At 38.6% G+C, this 17179-nt stretch overlaps 2 protein-coding genes across 4 annotated transcripts in view; one reads left to right on the top strand and one right to left on the bottom strand.

The window, feature by feature from the left end:
• DUSP29 (dual specificity phosphatase 29) overlaps positions 1-17179 on the top strand; it is a 108446-nt gene that overhangs the window by 71340 nt on the left and 19927 nt on the right. The gene's annotated exons all lie outside the window — the stretch shown is intronic.
• KAT6B (lysine acetyltransferase 6B) overlaps positions 1-17179 on the bottom strand; it is a 56418-nt gene that overhangs the window by 31110 nt on the left and 8129 nt on the right. For both annotated transcript variants that reach the window (XM_060126221.1, XM_060126222.1), the window contains exons 6-9: positions 15788-15903; positions 13357-13498; positions 9759-9920; positions 6551-6644 (exon numbers count right to left, since the gene is read on the bottom strand). In XM_060126221.1, the coding sequence (XP_059982204.1) occupies positions 6551-6644; positions 9759-9920; positions 13357-13498; positions 15788-15903 (514 nt within the window). The remainder of the gene's footprint in view (positions 1-6550; positions 6645-9758; positions 9921-13356; positions 13499-15787; positions 15904-17179) is intronic.

Here is a 17179-nt window from a genome sequence, read left to right as displayed (position 1 = left end):
GCCAGGGAAGTCCCCTCTTCTTCTTTTTTTAATGTCTTTATTTTTTATTTTTGTTAATCCCTAAGTCTTTAATCTACTTGGAGTTTCTTTTGTTGTTATCCAAACATCTAACATGTTTCCTTAGGTGGCCACGCTTTTGAATATGCTGTTTCCCTCAGCCTGGAATGTTTTCACTTTAACTTCTCATGCCATGAGCTCTCAATATCTACCGTAGAAATGTACTGCCCAGCAACTGATGGCTTGTCACACCCGGCAAGAGCTATGTCTTCTTCATTTTTGTTGCTGGTATATAGCAGAGTGTAGACTAAGGTGCCCCAATCAACAAATGTTAAATGAAGAGGTAAGAAATGAATCTTCTCATCCTTCTCCATTATCCAGTTTAGAATCTGATAAATGCATTTACACAAACACACAAGTAAGTGCTGATGCCAGCCTCTTTCACCATGACCTGGCACAATGTCCTGCAACCTACTGCTGAATCAGCTGCTTTCCCTGGGTCTCTCCCAGGTCAGTCAAGGAGCATGGATTTTGTATCCTGCTCCCCAGGCAGGGTTTGGGCTCTGCAGACTTGACTAAAAGCTCGTTATCTGCTGGGCAATGGCCCAGCCAAGCAGAGTCCTAAAGAACTGAAAGTATATATAACAGACTCTGACCGCTCTGTAAGAATGTATCAGTCAAAATCTGCCCAAGCTACTTACTATAGCACTTTTTAAATTGTGACATATTGGAAACAACCTATATGTCTATACCTAGGAGACTAGGTGAATACAGTACATACATCCACACACTGGAGAACCATGCAGCTGTAGAAGAAAATAAGAAGATCTCTATGAAGTGGCATGGAGTGATTTCCAGGATATATTCTTAAGCGGAAAAAAGCAAAACATAAAAGACCATCTATAGTATGCTACCTTTTGTGTAAGAAAGGAGGAGAAATTAGAAGACACACATCTATTTTCTCATTTGTACCAAAAGAAACACAGGAAGGATAAACTAGATACTAATAAGATTGGCGACCTGCAGGAAAGGGTCAGGAATGGGACTGGGGGAGGGAGGGGAGGAGGGGAATGACACTTGTCTGAGTATACCTTCTAATATAGTTTCAACTTTGAAAATCATGTTAATGTTTTATAGTCTTAAAAAAAAAAAAACAAGGATAGAGAAAAACTAAAGTGGATAACAAACAGAAACAAATAAGCCTAACTGTATTTCAATGAATAATATAACCTCCCTGAAGGGGGAAAAATTGAAAAGAACTAACCTCACTAACATTTGGAAACAGTCCTTTAACTAAAAGTACACTCAGGGTAAAGTCAAAAAGAGCTACATACAAAAACTGACCTCTGGTTAGGAGGTTTGTTTTACACAGTGGTATGAGCTAGCAATTCTAAAACTACTTAATGTGTATTCTAGGACTGAGCCCATAAATAAATATATTGTGGGTAATGGAAGTCAGGTTTCTCACTATCGGAGAAGAGAGTTACAAATGCAGAAATATGGAAGGATAGACTAAAACCTTGCAGTGGTGTTGATCTGGAATGCTAAGGAAGTGGCTGAAGGATCAGACATGTCAGAAGGACACAGGAGCCAGCTTGAAGCAGTTCCCACTGAATAAATCTGGGGCAATGTAACATCAAAATACACAATGGCAGCAACAGGTTATAATCCAAAGAATAAAATAAAAATCCATGAGTAGTCCATAATTATATAAATTAAAGACTAATGAAATAAATGAAGTAATTATTTAACTAAAAAATTAATAAAGGAAGCTCTTCCCTACAGCAAGTGTCAACAAATAAGTAGAATATACAATGGGATTTTAAAAAATCACCATTTGGTAGTTACCAAAGTAATAACTATTTTAGCTAAGAATCATAAATAAATGCTAAACGTAGTAGGTAAAAACTGGATGAGAAACAGGATATTTACACAATCCCAAAGTATCTTCTTACCAGATATTTACTGATTACAAAGGGAAAAATGTTATTTTACAATGAAGAAACCTGAAAGGCACCACCTTAAGCCAGTGATGGGACAAATAAATGATCATGTAATCCTGATAAGAGGCACTGAGGAGGACCCAGCAGCACTTCTGTGGTATTCCTGCCAAAAAAATCGAGAACTTGAATATGACCATGAGAAAACATCAGACAAGCCCAAATTGAGGGACACTGTATAAAATAAATGGCCTGTACACTTCGAAAATGTCAAGGTAACAACAAAACAAAACAAAAAAATGACTAAGGTATTATTCCAGATTACTCAAGAGACATAACTCAACATGAGATCTTGGACTGGGGAAAAAACATTTTTCCCCGCCCCTGGAAAAGGGCTTTAGTTGAAAACTGGCAAAATTTGAAATTTGAACAAGGTAGAGAGATTAGATAATAGTGCTGAATTAACATTAACTTCTTGGTTTTGATAATTTGTGGTTACATGTGAGAGCATCTTTGTTTTTAGAAAAACACTCTGAAATAGTAAGGGTAAAGGTGCTACAGGTCTGCAATTTACTCTCAAATGATTCCGAAAAAGAAACACATCTCAATATGATAGAGGGGGATGGGGAGGGAGTGGGAGGGAAATAAAAGCAAAAAGCAGATGTGATTAAATGTTAATATCTGGGGAACTGAGGTAGAGAGTCATATGGGAATTCTTGGTGCCATTTTTATAACTTTTCTCTAAGTCTGAAATTATTTCAAAATTAAAGGAAAAATAGTAAGCTGGATAAGGCATTGCTGGGCAGCTCTGGCAGCAGGGGCAGGGCATGGCCTGGCAGGGAACACGCGGCTGCCCCAGGATCCAGCAATACCCTGGGAGGAAAAGCAGCTACTTGCCTTGCCCTGGGCGGCTCGGAAGCAGGAATCAGAAAAGTTTCGTGGGGCGGGGGCTTCTCTGAAGTTTTGACATGCCTGGTGGGGATGGAGAATGTGTGTGTGTGTGTGTGTGTGTGTGTGTGTGTGTGTGCGTGTGCGTGTGTGCGCGCGCGCGCGCGCGTTTAGAAAGAGACGGGGAGGACTTTAAAATTTTCTCACTGAGGGAGAGAGGGAATCTCAGAAACCAGGAGAGAAAAGGAGATGGAGTATCAGCTTCAACCCATGACAAGCCACTCCTTCCTCTAGCCACTTAAGTTTTGGGCAGAGTTACAAAACCCCTGAGTTGGTTTATGAGCAGATTGGGAGTTGGTGCCCTTTAGTCACTCCGGCAAAGCTCTGCAGATGACCTCCTGGGAAGCCCTGCTCAGACACATCCCAGACAAGCTGTCCTAGGAAGAGACAGACAACAACATTATTCCAAGGACAGCATTTGGTCCTGGGATGACCATTGCACCTCTTGACTGTCCTGGAGAACAGTGTTCAAAGCTTTCGATTCACAGTTCTTTATATACACACAACACATCATTTTTCACTCATGTCTGTGATCCAGTGTGCCAATGGGCAGCTGGGCAGAGAACAGCTTTCCTTCTGTCGGTATCTTGTTTTGGCTTCCTGAACCAGCAGTGATTATAGACAAAATAAAGATTTCCTGCCTTACAACTTTCTTTGAATTACTGAAAATACCTCCCCGACCAAAAGACCCTCAGGCTCATGTACAAACAGAAATAAAATAAATCTAACCGTTAAAAGGTTCCTTTAAAAAACAGAGCAGATTTTAGAAAACCTGTAACCCCAGTTATCTGTTTTTCCCTGAGTTCTGAAATGTAAGGTTGACAAGGATTATGCGAGGTCATGGGGTTTATCTCCTGCTTCTGCAAAAGACTGGATCTAATCATCATAGAAAGATATTTATCTACTATTATTTTAAGTAACTCCAAAGAAGGAGATGCTATCAATTTTTTCAGCAGCCTACTCTATCTTCTTTAAAACCTGTGTAGCCAAGGAATTATTTTTTCGCTTTAAATTGAATTTCTGTTGGGTTTACACCAGTCCCCATTTTTCTCTGAGTGCTATAAAATTCTTCCCCTGGTCTTCTCTTCTCTGAAGAAATAGCACCAATTCCCTTTCAACTTTATTCAAATCATTCATCATATTCCTTAACCCTCTCCAGTGCAGGATGATACCAAGGGTATATGAAAGAGAAAATCTAAAATGACACCTGTAGCACTGCATTGCCTGGATGCACCCTAATGGATGGCATTTATCATGATGGCCCTGAGCCATCCAGATAGGTTCCACTGTGTTCCCTAGTTCATGTTTTAAAAAAAACAGAGTAGACTCTAATACAGTTTTCAAATAAAATGGTTAACATAAAGATTTAGCATTTGAAGGGAATGTCTTTGTTCCTGGGTTGTTATTTTATGCATTAAGGCCTCAGTACCAGATCACACTGTACAAGTCAGACGCTACTGTATTTAGAGACTTGCATTTTTACCTGGTAAGTACCAGTCCCTTTTAAATTTTAGGTGGAAAATTATTGTGGGCAGTGACCATATCACTTAGGAGATTCAATACAACTTAACAAAAATACATCTAATGCAGATTACTGAGTGCACTGTCCACCTGAATACAAAAAAGGTATCCAAGGAGTTGACAGTAAGTTGGAAGTATGACACTTAGATCAAATAATTACCACAAAAGAATGAATTGAGTCTAAGTGCTATACTGCAGAGATACGGAGCAAAGAAGAGAACGGGATGAAACTCCAGGAGGTGGGATCAAAAAGAAGAGGCTCCTGAGCTAGCTCTTTAACAATGGGTAGGATTTTGAACAGACAGAGGCTGGAGAAGGAAGAAGTGGTCATTTCAGGAAGGGACTGTACAAAGAATGGAAGTATGGGAACCTGCTCAGAATATTTGAGCAAATGGAGATTAATATATGAAATAATACATGAAAAAGCCTAGAACATAGGCTGGAACTAGCTGTTGGAAGATCTTGAATATTGAGCTAAGAAGTTTGCGTTACTCTGTAAGCATGCAGATACTATCCAAAGTTTAAGGCTCGAATGGCTGCTATGCATACCAGAAATTACAGTATTTAGGAACAACTTGTGAACAGTGGCCCCAAAAATCTCCAAAACAACACAATTGGATTTGCCCTTAGAACTCATTACAACTAGGACTGTAAAGTAAAAATGGTAAACTTCTGGTAAGACGGCCCTCCATGGGATGACTAGATCAAGAAAGAAGAGTAAGACTAGGGTAACGAATTAAATAACTAGAAATGCCATCTGAAAATGTAAAAATAATCAATAAAGATACTTCAAAAAAGAATATCCAGGCTTCCCTGTGGCGCAGTGGTTGAGAATCCGCCTGCCAATGCAGGGGACACGGGTTCGAGCCCTGGTCTGGGAAGATCCCACATGCCACGGAACAACTAGGCCCGTGAGCCACAACTACTGAGCCTGCGCGTCTGGAGCCTGTGACCCGCAACAAGAGAGGCCACGACAGTGAAAGGCCCGCGCACCGCGATGAAGAGAGGCCCCCGCTTGCCACAACTAGAGAAAGCCCTCGCACAGAAACGAAGACCCAACACAGCCAAAAATAAACAAATAAATAAATAAATTTATTAAAAAAAAAAAAAGAATATCCTTCGATGTCAATAAATTATACAAATCCGTCCAAAGCTGCTATACGGTTATATTTTACACCCAAACTTTAACATTTCAACATCTAATAATATAGATTTAGACTCAATATGTTACTTCATGGTTTTCCTTGAGGACATTTACATTTTGCTTTTGCATCTGATGTACGTTATGAAGATTACATCATCTGCTATATTTTCCTTCTTTCAGTTTAAAATCTGGTAATGAAGAAGCACACAGTTCCTAGCGACAGATTTTTACAAGTGATTATTATCATGGGATACCCCGCCTTCGTGTTATCTGGATACTTTGAATCCATTCTCGAAATGCAGCCTTAATACTACATTAACACATCCAGTATAATATAAACAGGGAGAAAAAAACTACCAATTTTTAAAAAACATTATCCTATGCGTACTTTAAAATAGTATTCCGATTTTCACTGAGGAGACTCAGAAGATACAAATGTGTATAAAAAATATTTCTTGGGCAACCTCTAGATACGAACACTGTAATAATTTCTGTAATAGAAAAGGGAAATTAACAAAACAAGATGTTTATTTCTACCAGACAGCCAAGAAGGATAGGCTACCTAAAGAATTGTTTTTCTGAAGATAAAGATCCCTTTCCTGCTCTGTACTGCACAAGATTATAGGCAAAATTTTAGAAAGCTGAAAATCCTTTTAAATAACAATTCCTTTGGCTTTAATCACAAATAATTGCCTCTTTTGGTGCTAATGAGCATGAGCCCCACAGAATGGAATGTAATTCTGCCGGTTCATTCAGGGTAATGGCTTTGTGAGCTGGTGACACTGCCGAGAGATCGAGCCTCAATTTCCTAGAGTACAATAGTGAGCAGCAGTACATTTTTCACTTGAGGAAGATTTTCTAACCTATGTAAATATAAGTAGTAAACCCGTTATCTATTGATAAAAACAACAAAGTAGATTAAATAAAGTTTTATGTGCTACTCTCCTTTAACAGCCATCAGCTCCCTGGATCATGAAAGTAAATAAAGTACTTCACTTACTGAAATCAATGAGAAACCGTCCAAATCCTTGCCTCTGGTGCTGGGGCATGATCATTATGCAGGAGACGTTATACTTCTGCTGGCAAAGCTTTTCCTGAGGGAAGGAGAGACAGATCAAGTATGTCAGAGCACTGCTGAAGTGGGCAATTCCCTGCACCCGCCATCGTCCTTGTACCACCGTCCACTAAGGTGAGCCAATGTGTTAGGTCAGGATCAAGCAGAATCATCCTACCGTCCTAATCAATCAAACTATCAGCTAACAACAAACTACCCACTCCAGGCATGCCTCTCAATTACATCTTTATTCTTGAATGTCAGTACCATGAAATACGAATAAAGAATACAAGGAAATGTGAGTCAAATGAAACAGAACACAGACAGTATGGAAGAAATGTTTTCCGTGCTCAAACAACCTGGAAGATGGGGATTAAAAAAAAAAAAAAAAAAAACCATCCAGAGAGTCACCCAGTGGGGTCAGTTAGGAATATTTTGCGAAAGGCCCCAGTGAAACTAAAATACTGTATGTGTGGGTAGACTTACACAAATACATTTCTCCTATGAGTAAACAAAGTAAAAAGCTGGAGAAATAATTAATCTGCATTTCAAAGTAGGACAACAAGACAAAAAAGACAACAGCAACAAGAAATCCCCAAGCCTCCAAACCAAAGTGGAGGCCAAAATATTACCAACAGTCTGAAACCAGGAGGAAGACTGGAAAGAATATGGTGGGAAATGGTTCTTATAGTTCAGGAAAAATTCGCAATTTTCATGGGATATGGCATCAGAGCAGCAATATTTTCTTCAGGGTACATAGAAGCCGCCAAAACCTACACAGGGGAGATCTGGAAAAGGCTTTTGAGGTTGTGAATGCTCTGGCCAAATATAAACCACAAATTAGACTGACCACAAATGGTACTAACCACACCAAAGAATTACTTAGGAACACCCAGATCTTTAATGAACCTATTTGAAAGATCACAGGAAATGGTTGTAGAAAAAAACCCTACAGGGCAGAATTAAAGATTCCTTTGTGAAAAAGATATGCTCCTGACTTTTGCACATTTGTAGCTGTCTGTGGAGTCTCCAAGAAATGAGGAGGAAGAAATGATGTGTGTCAATTTTCCTAAGAAACTGGATTGTCCATCACTGGCTGTGCACATCTGTGGCAAAGATTCAAATAATTAGTCTACTTTGCAAAGTCAGACAAATGGGTCACAAATCTAAAAAGAGATGTACTCTGGGTTTAAGGATTCATCCTTGATGCCGGTCTTTTCTTTGTCCCAAACTATTCTTACCTGTATACGATTTTTGGAAATCCCACCCAAGAGTTGTCCTTCCCCCACCCCAGCCCCTGACCCCTGCCCTTTAACACATTACTACAGCTAAACTCTAATCTATGGATAAAATAACTCCTCCTCCTTTCCTTCCTGTTTTGAGTCATCTATTATGTGCTTGGAAAGTCACATGCATGTAATGGTTTACACTGAACTTTTCTAGGTCATCTTGGCCATTCTCTGGCTATAACATCTAGAATTTGGTTTAAGTATAACCCCAAAGGGCCATAGTCCTTCACACTCCAATTGACATGTTAGAATATGGTTTAATTTGAGTCTAGTCTTTTAACATGGCTGTTTTTCTAGATTGACTTTTGTTTTACTGCACTGCCAAAGAATATAATAGCATTCCGGGTATAGTAAGAAATGATAGTAGTTGCTGCCATACTATAAAAGAAACTGTGACAAAATGTAAAAACTTTAGCTTGTTCTAAGTAAAATGTTGGGCTCCCTGGGAGGAAGAGAGGCAGAGATTCGAACCCCAAGAGTTACCAAGAACTGAGACCCAGAGGCCAACTTGAGACAAGGCAGGACAAGGGCAGCAGGCACCACTGAGCATCTGTTTTTAAACTCAGATACATTTAAAGAAACACCATTTTTGCACAGGAAGGACAGTTATGACCACTATTCTTTTCAACTCTTTGGAGAAAAAGATGTTTACACATCTATACAGAACGTAAAATGTTTAATAAGTTATATAAATAGATTTCCTAGTTATTGTTTCACCTTGTGTTAATTCTCTATCACCTTTCGAATCCATAACCTATAAAGTTAACTTTCTTCTTTTTCGTTTTAGAGCTTTACCAAATATGTGGATTAAGACGTTGAGGCTGTTTTCCACGAGTGCTGTCACTTATTCCTATTTTTGTTTATGGTCTCTGGATTGATTCGTAAATTTAGAAAAACTTCCGTATGCAAAGGACCTTCATATATATTCTATCTTTTGATCTTCCATGAAAATGACACTTCCATTAGGCATTCCATTTACATTATGCAACAGTAGAGTCAGTGAAATTCACTTATCACCTAACATGCACACATACATCATAAAAAAAATAAGATACAGGGTTTGGATCATTTACCTTCTGCCTGGAAGTCTTATAATTACCATCCTGGCATATTAAACTATTTCCTAAGTACCTAAGAAAAGTTAAGGTCATTACCTGGTAAATATTTCCAAACTCAGATTTCCTTTATTACATATGAGTTATTGTTTCTCAGAAGCCTTTGAACAGAAGAATGTGAGAGAATTGCTCTGAACCAGTGAAAAAGACAAACTACATCCACTCACTATGTCAAGGGCTCCCCTATGTTAACAGCTGGAGATAACTTAGGCTTTCTAAAGGTGGGGCTGCTTTAGATCTTAAAACAATAGCACAGAGAATAAGAGACAAAAGAGTAAAACCAGCCATTATATTAGCTTAACTGTCCAAATGCCAATGTTCTAACTCACTGAGATACTGATGATCACAGAGGAAATGCAACGAGGAGAAATGAGAATTATCTTTTAAATGCTACGTTACATTGAAAGCTTCATGTTGACACCACTTAGGGGGAAAAGGGAAATAAGCTTAACATTTAGAAGATGAAAGATGCTAGGTGGTCTGCAAGGCAGCAATTATAACGTTATGCGAATGATGACAGTGAGACAGCAAACAGTGCTGAGGTCCTTTACACACTTCCTAGGCACGTTGCTTATTGTTTTTTTTTTTGTTGTTGTTGTTTTTAATGAGCTCTGAATAAGAATCTGAGCTTTTCAGAAACATGTGTCACTTATTCAAATTAGAGTCATAAAAAAGCCCTGTTTGAAGAATTGGGCTCTACCAAAAACACTTTGAAAAAGAAAATGAAGGTCATACTGGCTCTTGTTTTACCTTAGAGAAGTATCCAACCAGATGACAGCCCTTTTCATCATTTTTTGTAAGGACATAAAAAAGGAATGGCTCGACATCATAATACAACGTTTTGTGGTCCAGGAAGAGCTTGGCTAACAAGCAAAGGTTTTGGCAATAAATTTTGCTCATATTCCCATCAACCTAGCAAAGAGAAACAGACAACATTATTTAACATAAAAATACCATTCAACATAAAATTGTTTCTTTCATACGGTATTTTGGAAAGTATATAATTTTATTTCCAAATCCCAAACTGAGCAATTAAAACACTCCATTAACCAAGTATAAAGTTTACCAGAAAATAGCTGTCATTTGGCAAATCAGAATTCCACCTTTTCTCTTAAATTGGAGTAAATTTTAGGTAGCTTAAATTTCTCTTTACACTACCTGAAGAAAGACCACACTGCTAACAAAGAAGTAATTTTTATTTGCAATTTATTACGAGTAAAAAATGATTAGGCAGGTCCTCTCTGTTTGAACCAAGTAAATTGGAATTAAAGAAATGTAAAACGATCAAAATACTGCTCGAGGAAGTTAAACTTTATGTTGCTTTCAAAAGGGCTTCACATAAAAATAAAATAAATAAACTCTATTATCCTGATTCCTTAGAAGTGTGGATTAACAAAAGAGGCTTCCATTTTGGTTTTATTCCAAGCATCATTTTAAATATAATTGGAAAAGATAAAATTTCTGTGTTGGGAATACAGAGAAAGTGAGATGAATTTCAACCTACAATAAGTACCATGATTACCGTCTACTTCTCTTCAAAATAAAAGAATCAAGCTGTGATACTGACGGTTAGAGAGAGAAGGCTAGGCACAAATGTCAATTTCTTTGATCAAATGTAGTTACTTGTTGAAAACAGAAAGCACAGCAGATTCTAGAATTTCCCTAGCACTTTTCTAAGGGGAAATGGATGTTTGCTAACCAGAGCTCTTTAACAATGAACTTGACCGTTCTCAAGTCTCCTGTGGACCATACAGGTTCTCATACTGCAAATTATTTTTAGACGTCGTATAACTATTTCCCTTGGATGAGACCTAGGTCCCACACATGGCAACATAATCAAATATGGGCAAGGGGCACAGAGGATACAATTGTCTCTTTAATTAAAGGAAGTTTTTATGTATTTGGGAGGATGGTCCTTTTGGAAATGGTAGCATATTACAAAAAGACGGAGATAGATGTATGTATCCCTGAACCAGAAAAACAGAGAGATGACAATGCTGAAGCAAAATTCTTGTCAGTTGTGAAAGGTCTAAAATGGCATGCTTTCAAGAGGGATAAAGAAAAGATAGGAAAGTAGTAATCTGTGATTATTATTCATTTATTTTATAAGTTACTTAGGACACTGCTAAGAGAAAATTTCCTACATGCTGTACTCTTAGTATTAACTCAGATTCTAGAATAGGGACCTTGGCAATTATCCAACTCCTTCAATAATTTTTATGCATAAATTTTACAGATCTGCTTCTGATTTTTCCCCTTTCATCTCTGTATGGTCCCAAAACACCTACCCTGAAATAGACCATTCTTATCAGGATAACAAGACTGAGTCTCTCTTACCCCTGAGAAGACTCTCTCTGGATTTATGAGAGTTTCACCCCCTCAGGCAGAGTTATACTCATTTATTTAACAATTACTTAAAGCCAACAATGTGTTTCACCCTTTGAGAAACAATGAGACAATGATTTTCATTTTCTTTTGGTTAGAAGAAAGCTTCCAAGGCACTAAGAAAGGTGCCAAAAGTTAAGTGGAACTTGTGACATTCATTAATTAAGGTTCAACTGAGAGCAGCTCTGTTGTCTCAACCTGTTGGGGCTGGCCAAGTAGCATCCCAATACTAACAACAGGAAGACAGCGACTTGCATTCGGCTTTCTCGTTAGCCCAGTGGTCCTCACTGGGGGGTGACTTTTGTTCCCCAAGGGACATTGGCTATGTCTGGAGATGTTTTTCGTTGTTCTGACTGGAGGAGGTGTGGTGCTACTGGCATCTAGTGGGCAGAGGCCAGGGATGCTTCTAAACGTCCTACAATGCACGGGATGCCCCCTACACCAAAGAATCATCCAGCCTGAAATGTGAACAGTCCCCTGGTTGAGAAACCCTGTGCCTCCTGTTTAGTAAAAACAAACATATTACCAAATCTTCCTAGCAACAATACCCTTCTTCCTTCAAGCTTGCCGAAAGAGCCTGATATAACCAGGAAGAGGAGTTTTAAAAAATCATAAGATGGGCTTCCCTGGTGGCGCAGTGGTTGAGAGTCCGCCTGCCGATGCAGGGGACACGGGTTCGTGCCCCGGTCCGGGAAGATCCCACATGCCGCGGAGCAGTTGGGCCCATGAGCCATGGCCGCTGAGCCTGCGCGTCCAGAGCCTGTGCTCTGGAACGGGAGAGGCCACAACAGTGTGAGGGCCCACATACCGCAAAAAAAAAAAAAAAAAAAAAATCATAAGATACAGTTGGAGTTACATGCGTTCTCTGATGAGTCTTGGGAAAAAAGTAATGGGCCCAAGACTGTCTGAGAGAGGAAGCCTGGTCCATGAGAGAAACCTATGTATGACCCTCCCCTACGTTAAATTTAATGCAAAACATTACAGACAAGAATTAAAGAGAAATGTGGTTCAGAATAATAAATTTCCAGTCTGAACAACTCAGAAAAAGAGAATCCTAAAGTAAAACTGTTATCTCAGAGAAAGAAGATATCATATCTGCTGTCCAAGGAAGGCTTGCTCTGAGCATCCAGGAATGAAAGCAATGTACCAAGATGGGTAACAGAAAAGAAAATAAGTCAGGGCAATGGAAGTGCTCAACCAGAGTGACAGAATTAAGAAGGCCTGTGACCAGGCAATAACAGGAAAAAAGGCATGGCCTCCTCAAGGTACAACTGACTCAGCTAAGCTGGACCCCTGAAACTGACAATAGAACATGATGAAACAATGAAATGATATAGCGGCAAAGACCTTCTGCTACTAAATCATTTCTGAAAACACAAAATGTCTTCAAGAACACACAATGACAGACACATGGCCACAAGGGGTTCGTGTGAAGAGCAGAGTTCTCCAGGGGTGGCCATCTACCCAGATGGGGGTCGGGGGAGTCCCAACATCTGCTGGGATCTCACCAAAAGGATTATCTACCCTGCCAAGAAATGGACGGAAACACAGGTGGTTGTGTATTGAGGAGATATGTACAGCTGCTCAATTCCCTGGAAGAGTGAGCACCTGCCAGACATTGGCTGGAGCTGCTGAACAAAGCTAATTTCTCCTGCCAAAGAAAGTAGAATTTACGAAGAGCTGAGGAGACCATAAATTCACTGGCGAATATATCTGGTGCAGACAGGGATTTGGGAGAAGACAAAAAAGTTAATGTGATGGAGTAGGAATTCATCATCAATCTCAACGGTTGCTTAATATGGTTAGAAAAACATTCCAAAACATGGAGATATTTGAAAAAGCAGTCTGAATTTCAGTGCCAAAACTGAATATACTTTGTACCTTCTACGAACAAATTAGTACATAGTCAACAATTAGAAACACTAGGTTTCAGATGCTGAGTTTTTTATTTATACATGCTTACCTCAAATACTGAAAGGTCTTTCCTTCGGTAAATTTCATTTGCTGGAGGATGAAACCATCCACATTTCCTTGAGTGTCTTAACAAAATATTTTTACTTTTCATATATTTAAGACAGAATTCACACAGGTAAAGCTTTGGTAATCTGTTGAAATTTTAAAATCAAAGAATATAATCAGATTGACTATACTCCTGGGGAAAAATATTAAATATTGTTCTATTTTCTCTAAGCCATAAAAAGGCTGTATAATAGTATTTGAAAGAAGTAGTTTCAACAAAAGAAAAAGGAAAAAGAAAGCCAGTAGTAGAGTGTACAAACCTTATAGTATTTTTCAATCTAATAATATTTGCTGCCTTTACTTTGTGAACAAATAATTTGTTTCCTTAGAAATGTCCTATAGAAAGAAAGGTTTTCAGACTTGGAACTATGACTCTAAAAACAATGGCGTCCTGTCATCCATGCATATTTTTTAAATTTCAGACTTAATGTCATAATTTCAACAGTACGTGTAATCAGTGGTGTAACTATAACAATCTTTTACTCAGAGAGAAGTGAATTCATTATTTTTAAAATGATCTGTGTACTTATAAGGCAGAGAAGTCCCAGAATTTAGTTGTTTCCATTTCTTATGGATGAGGTAACTTTAAAGTTATCATCAGTACATGGTCTAAAGGAGTAAATATAGTCAAGTCAAAAGAACTTATTTGTTCCTACCAATTCCACCGACTCTTTGAATAACATTAGACAAACAGCTTTCTCTCCTCTGCTGACTTTTTCTCCACCTTAAAAATTATACCATTTTTTACTTGTGCCCTATCATGCTTGAGTGGACATTGCTAATATTTACAAGAGAATGTTTAAAAGCACTTTCAACGTCTTTGGGGCATAAAAATGGGGAGAAGTGTTTTGGGAAGAATTAGATACAGACTCATCACAGTAATTTCAAATCTTGGATTCGTATGCAAAATTATTCAAAGCTCTTAGAACACATGATTTACAATTACCCATACAAGTAAAAGCTCTTAGGTGTTTTTCAAAAGTTTTTAAGATATTGGCTCGGTGCTTTGTGACAGCCTGGAGGGGTGGGATAGGGAGGGTGGGAGGGAGGGAGACGCATGAGGGAAGACATATGGGAACATAATGTATATGTATAACTGATTCACTTTGTTATAAAGCAGAAACTAACACACCATTGTAAAGCAATTATACCTCAATAAAGATGTTAAAAAAAAAAAGTTTTTAAGGAACATACAGCTAAGTGATATGAGCTGGGAAAAGAAACCAAGACTCCTGACTCTTAGTTTGTCACTTAACTTCTAGAACGCCCTCCCCGTTTTCTCTGATGATTGGGCAGACACCCACGAGAAAGAGAAAAGGACGATATCTATTCTACAAGAAAAGCAAATTTGTGATTACTAGAAACTTTGCAGGCTAAAGCATTTGAGAAGATACTAATAAACTGTGCCCTGACATACCTGAAGGAAGAAATCTGTTCACAAGATACCCATTTTTAGATATATTAGTTCAAGACAATTTCACAGCTAATCTTAGTTCAAGACAAAAGAAAATTCTAGTACCATTATTTTCTCTTCATTTTTAACAAGTTAGTCACAAATGGCTCTAAAAGTCAAGATTTGGGGAAGGGTCTCTTAAGGCTACCCACGCCTACCTACTTTCTCCCATTTTTCCTTCTTTTGCTATAATTTCTCTAAAAAAACTTGACAATAAAATGCCAGAAATCAGAGATAAAAGTAACAGGCCTAATTAGGAAAACGAAAAAGGCAACTGAGAAGAAACCACCAAATGTTTTACAACAGCTAATTTTTTTTCTTGATTTGGTTTCTTACACAAACAATACTTCCCCAATTAACCAAAGAGAGAAAAAAACGATCTAAAAGTTAAAAGGCAAAATTTACAACACTTGTGTAACTAAGGAGTATAAGGCATTTACATACGACAGTGAATGCTATAAGAAGGTACTGGCAAAAGTAATAGTTTTGCAATCACTTAGACTTGACTATCAGGACAGCCCTGTGACACATTGGTTAAGAATCCGCCTGCCAATGCAGGGGACGTGGGTTTGATCCCTGGTTCGGGAAGATCCCACATGCCTCAGAGTGACTAAGCCCGAGAGCCACAACTACTGAGCCTATGTGCTGCAACTACTGAAGTCCACACGCCTAGAGGCCGTGCTCCGCAACAAGAGAAACCACCGCAATGAGGAGCCCGTGTACCGCAACGAAAAGTAGCCCCCCGCTTGCTGCCACTACAAAAAGCGCACACGCAGAAACGAAGAACCACTGCGGCCGAAAGAAAAAAAAGAATTGACTATTAAAATTTATGTCCTAAAAATCACCTAATTCCAGCTTTAGAATGTTCCTTCCTCACATATGAGACATTAAGGTTGTATACCTGCCTGGCTTATTCCATTACCTTGCATATTCCTGTGGGTAAGGCGAGGAGTACCAGGTTTGGATTTCATATTTCCCAAATTCTATTACAGAAGGGTACCGGCCACAGTCTTCTACTCCACTTTCACATTCTATTTTCTGTCAGACAGAAAGAAAACAAAATATGAGGATTTCTTCACTTACATTTTGGTTCTTTCACCAGTGGATATGAAAATCTATCAAGACCAGAACACTAATCGTAACTGTGAATTTTCATGTTGTTGAAAAAAAACATTATAGGCCCTTGTGAAATAATAATCAACTTTGTATAAAATTCATATATAAATACCCTAAGAAACAGTATTACCAAGATAGGAAATGAATACCTGTTAATACATACAAATGTCTATTGAATTAAATTTAATGATCTGCTACAATGTATTAAAACTGAGGAAATTATAAGATGATGTGGCTGTTACACACTGTCACACTGTTACAGTCCCCTGTTCCTCCACCAAGTAATAGTTAACCGGACTGTAGATAAATAATCAATTGTGAAGTTTGCAGTTTGATTCCCATCTTCTTTTACTCCCATGCAGGAGGTTAAGAACTCTGCTGGCCTGATTCACTGTGGCATTCCCTGGGTCTAGCCCAGTGCCTGACACAGGCAAGAAATGTTCTTGAATGAAAACGCCAGTGTTGCCAGTTGGAAAGAAAGGCCTTGGATTTAGCAGTAACTTTCAGGTAATTGCCTGCTGTTCATCACGTCTATATATGAACGCCAGATACGGTCCCCCCAAATGGTCATATTTAAGGGCTTCAAATCTCAGTGATGGCGGGGCGGGGTGGGGGGGATTTAACATTTTATCTTAGCCAAAGGAAACACTACAAAGAATGCAGAATGAGGAATGGAAATATCCAATGGCCCCGCAAGTAGAAATAAGCACAAGTATTTAGCCCAAGTGGTTGCTACAAAAAATAAAGCTTAAGAGCCTATAGATAGCCCCCTACTCCCCCAAAAAGGAAGTGAGGTGGGGGTGGGAATCTATCCATGAATATGGTGCCCTGGAAACAATGTGGTCTACTGACAGAAGAATTCACAATCCATAATAAATTTGTCTTTCAGAAGTCCAACAGCCTTTCCTTTCAATGTTTTGCTGACAATAAGCTATGTAGAGTTAACATGTCAAGGGAAATCATTTAAAGAAATTACTGGACGATGAAAATAAAAGTGATTACAACTGATAATGCAACACGATATTGCCTTCGCCAATGCCCAACAGTTAAAATCAGGAGACATTTTTCATATGGCTGGCCACCTGTGCTGGAAGAAACATCGATCACTTTAAAAGTGATGTTCTTCTTTTTGTGAATGATTTAAAAGGACTATTTTCTTAATTTGAGCAAAAATAATTAGAAATCTATTCCTTCACCC

The sequence above is a fragment of the Lagenorhynchus albirostris genome, chromosome 16 (genome assembly GCF_949774975.1).
Source record: "Lagenorhynchus albirostris chromosome 16, mLagAlb1.1, whole genome shotgun sequence".
In the NCBI taxonomy this organism is placed as follows: domain Eukaryota; kingdom Metazoa; phylum Chordata; class Mammalia; order Artiodactyla; family Delphinidae; genus Lagenorhynchus; species Lagenorhynchus albirostris.
The sequence above is the reverse complement of the archived record's forward strand: the minus strand, read 5'-3'. Positions and strand labels throughout refer to the sequence as shown.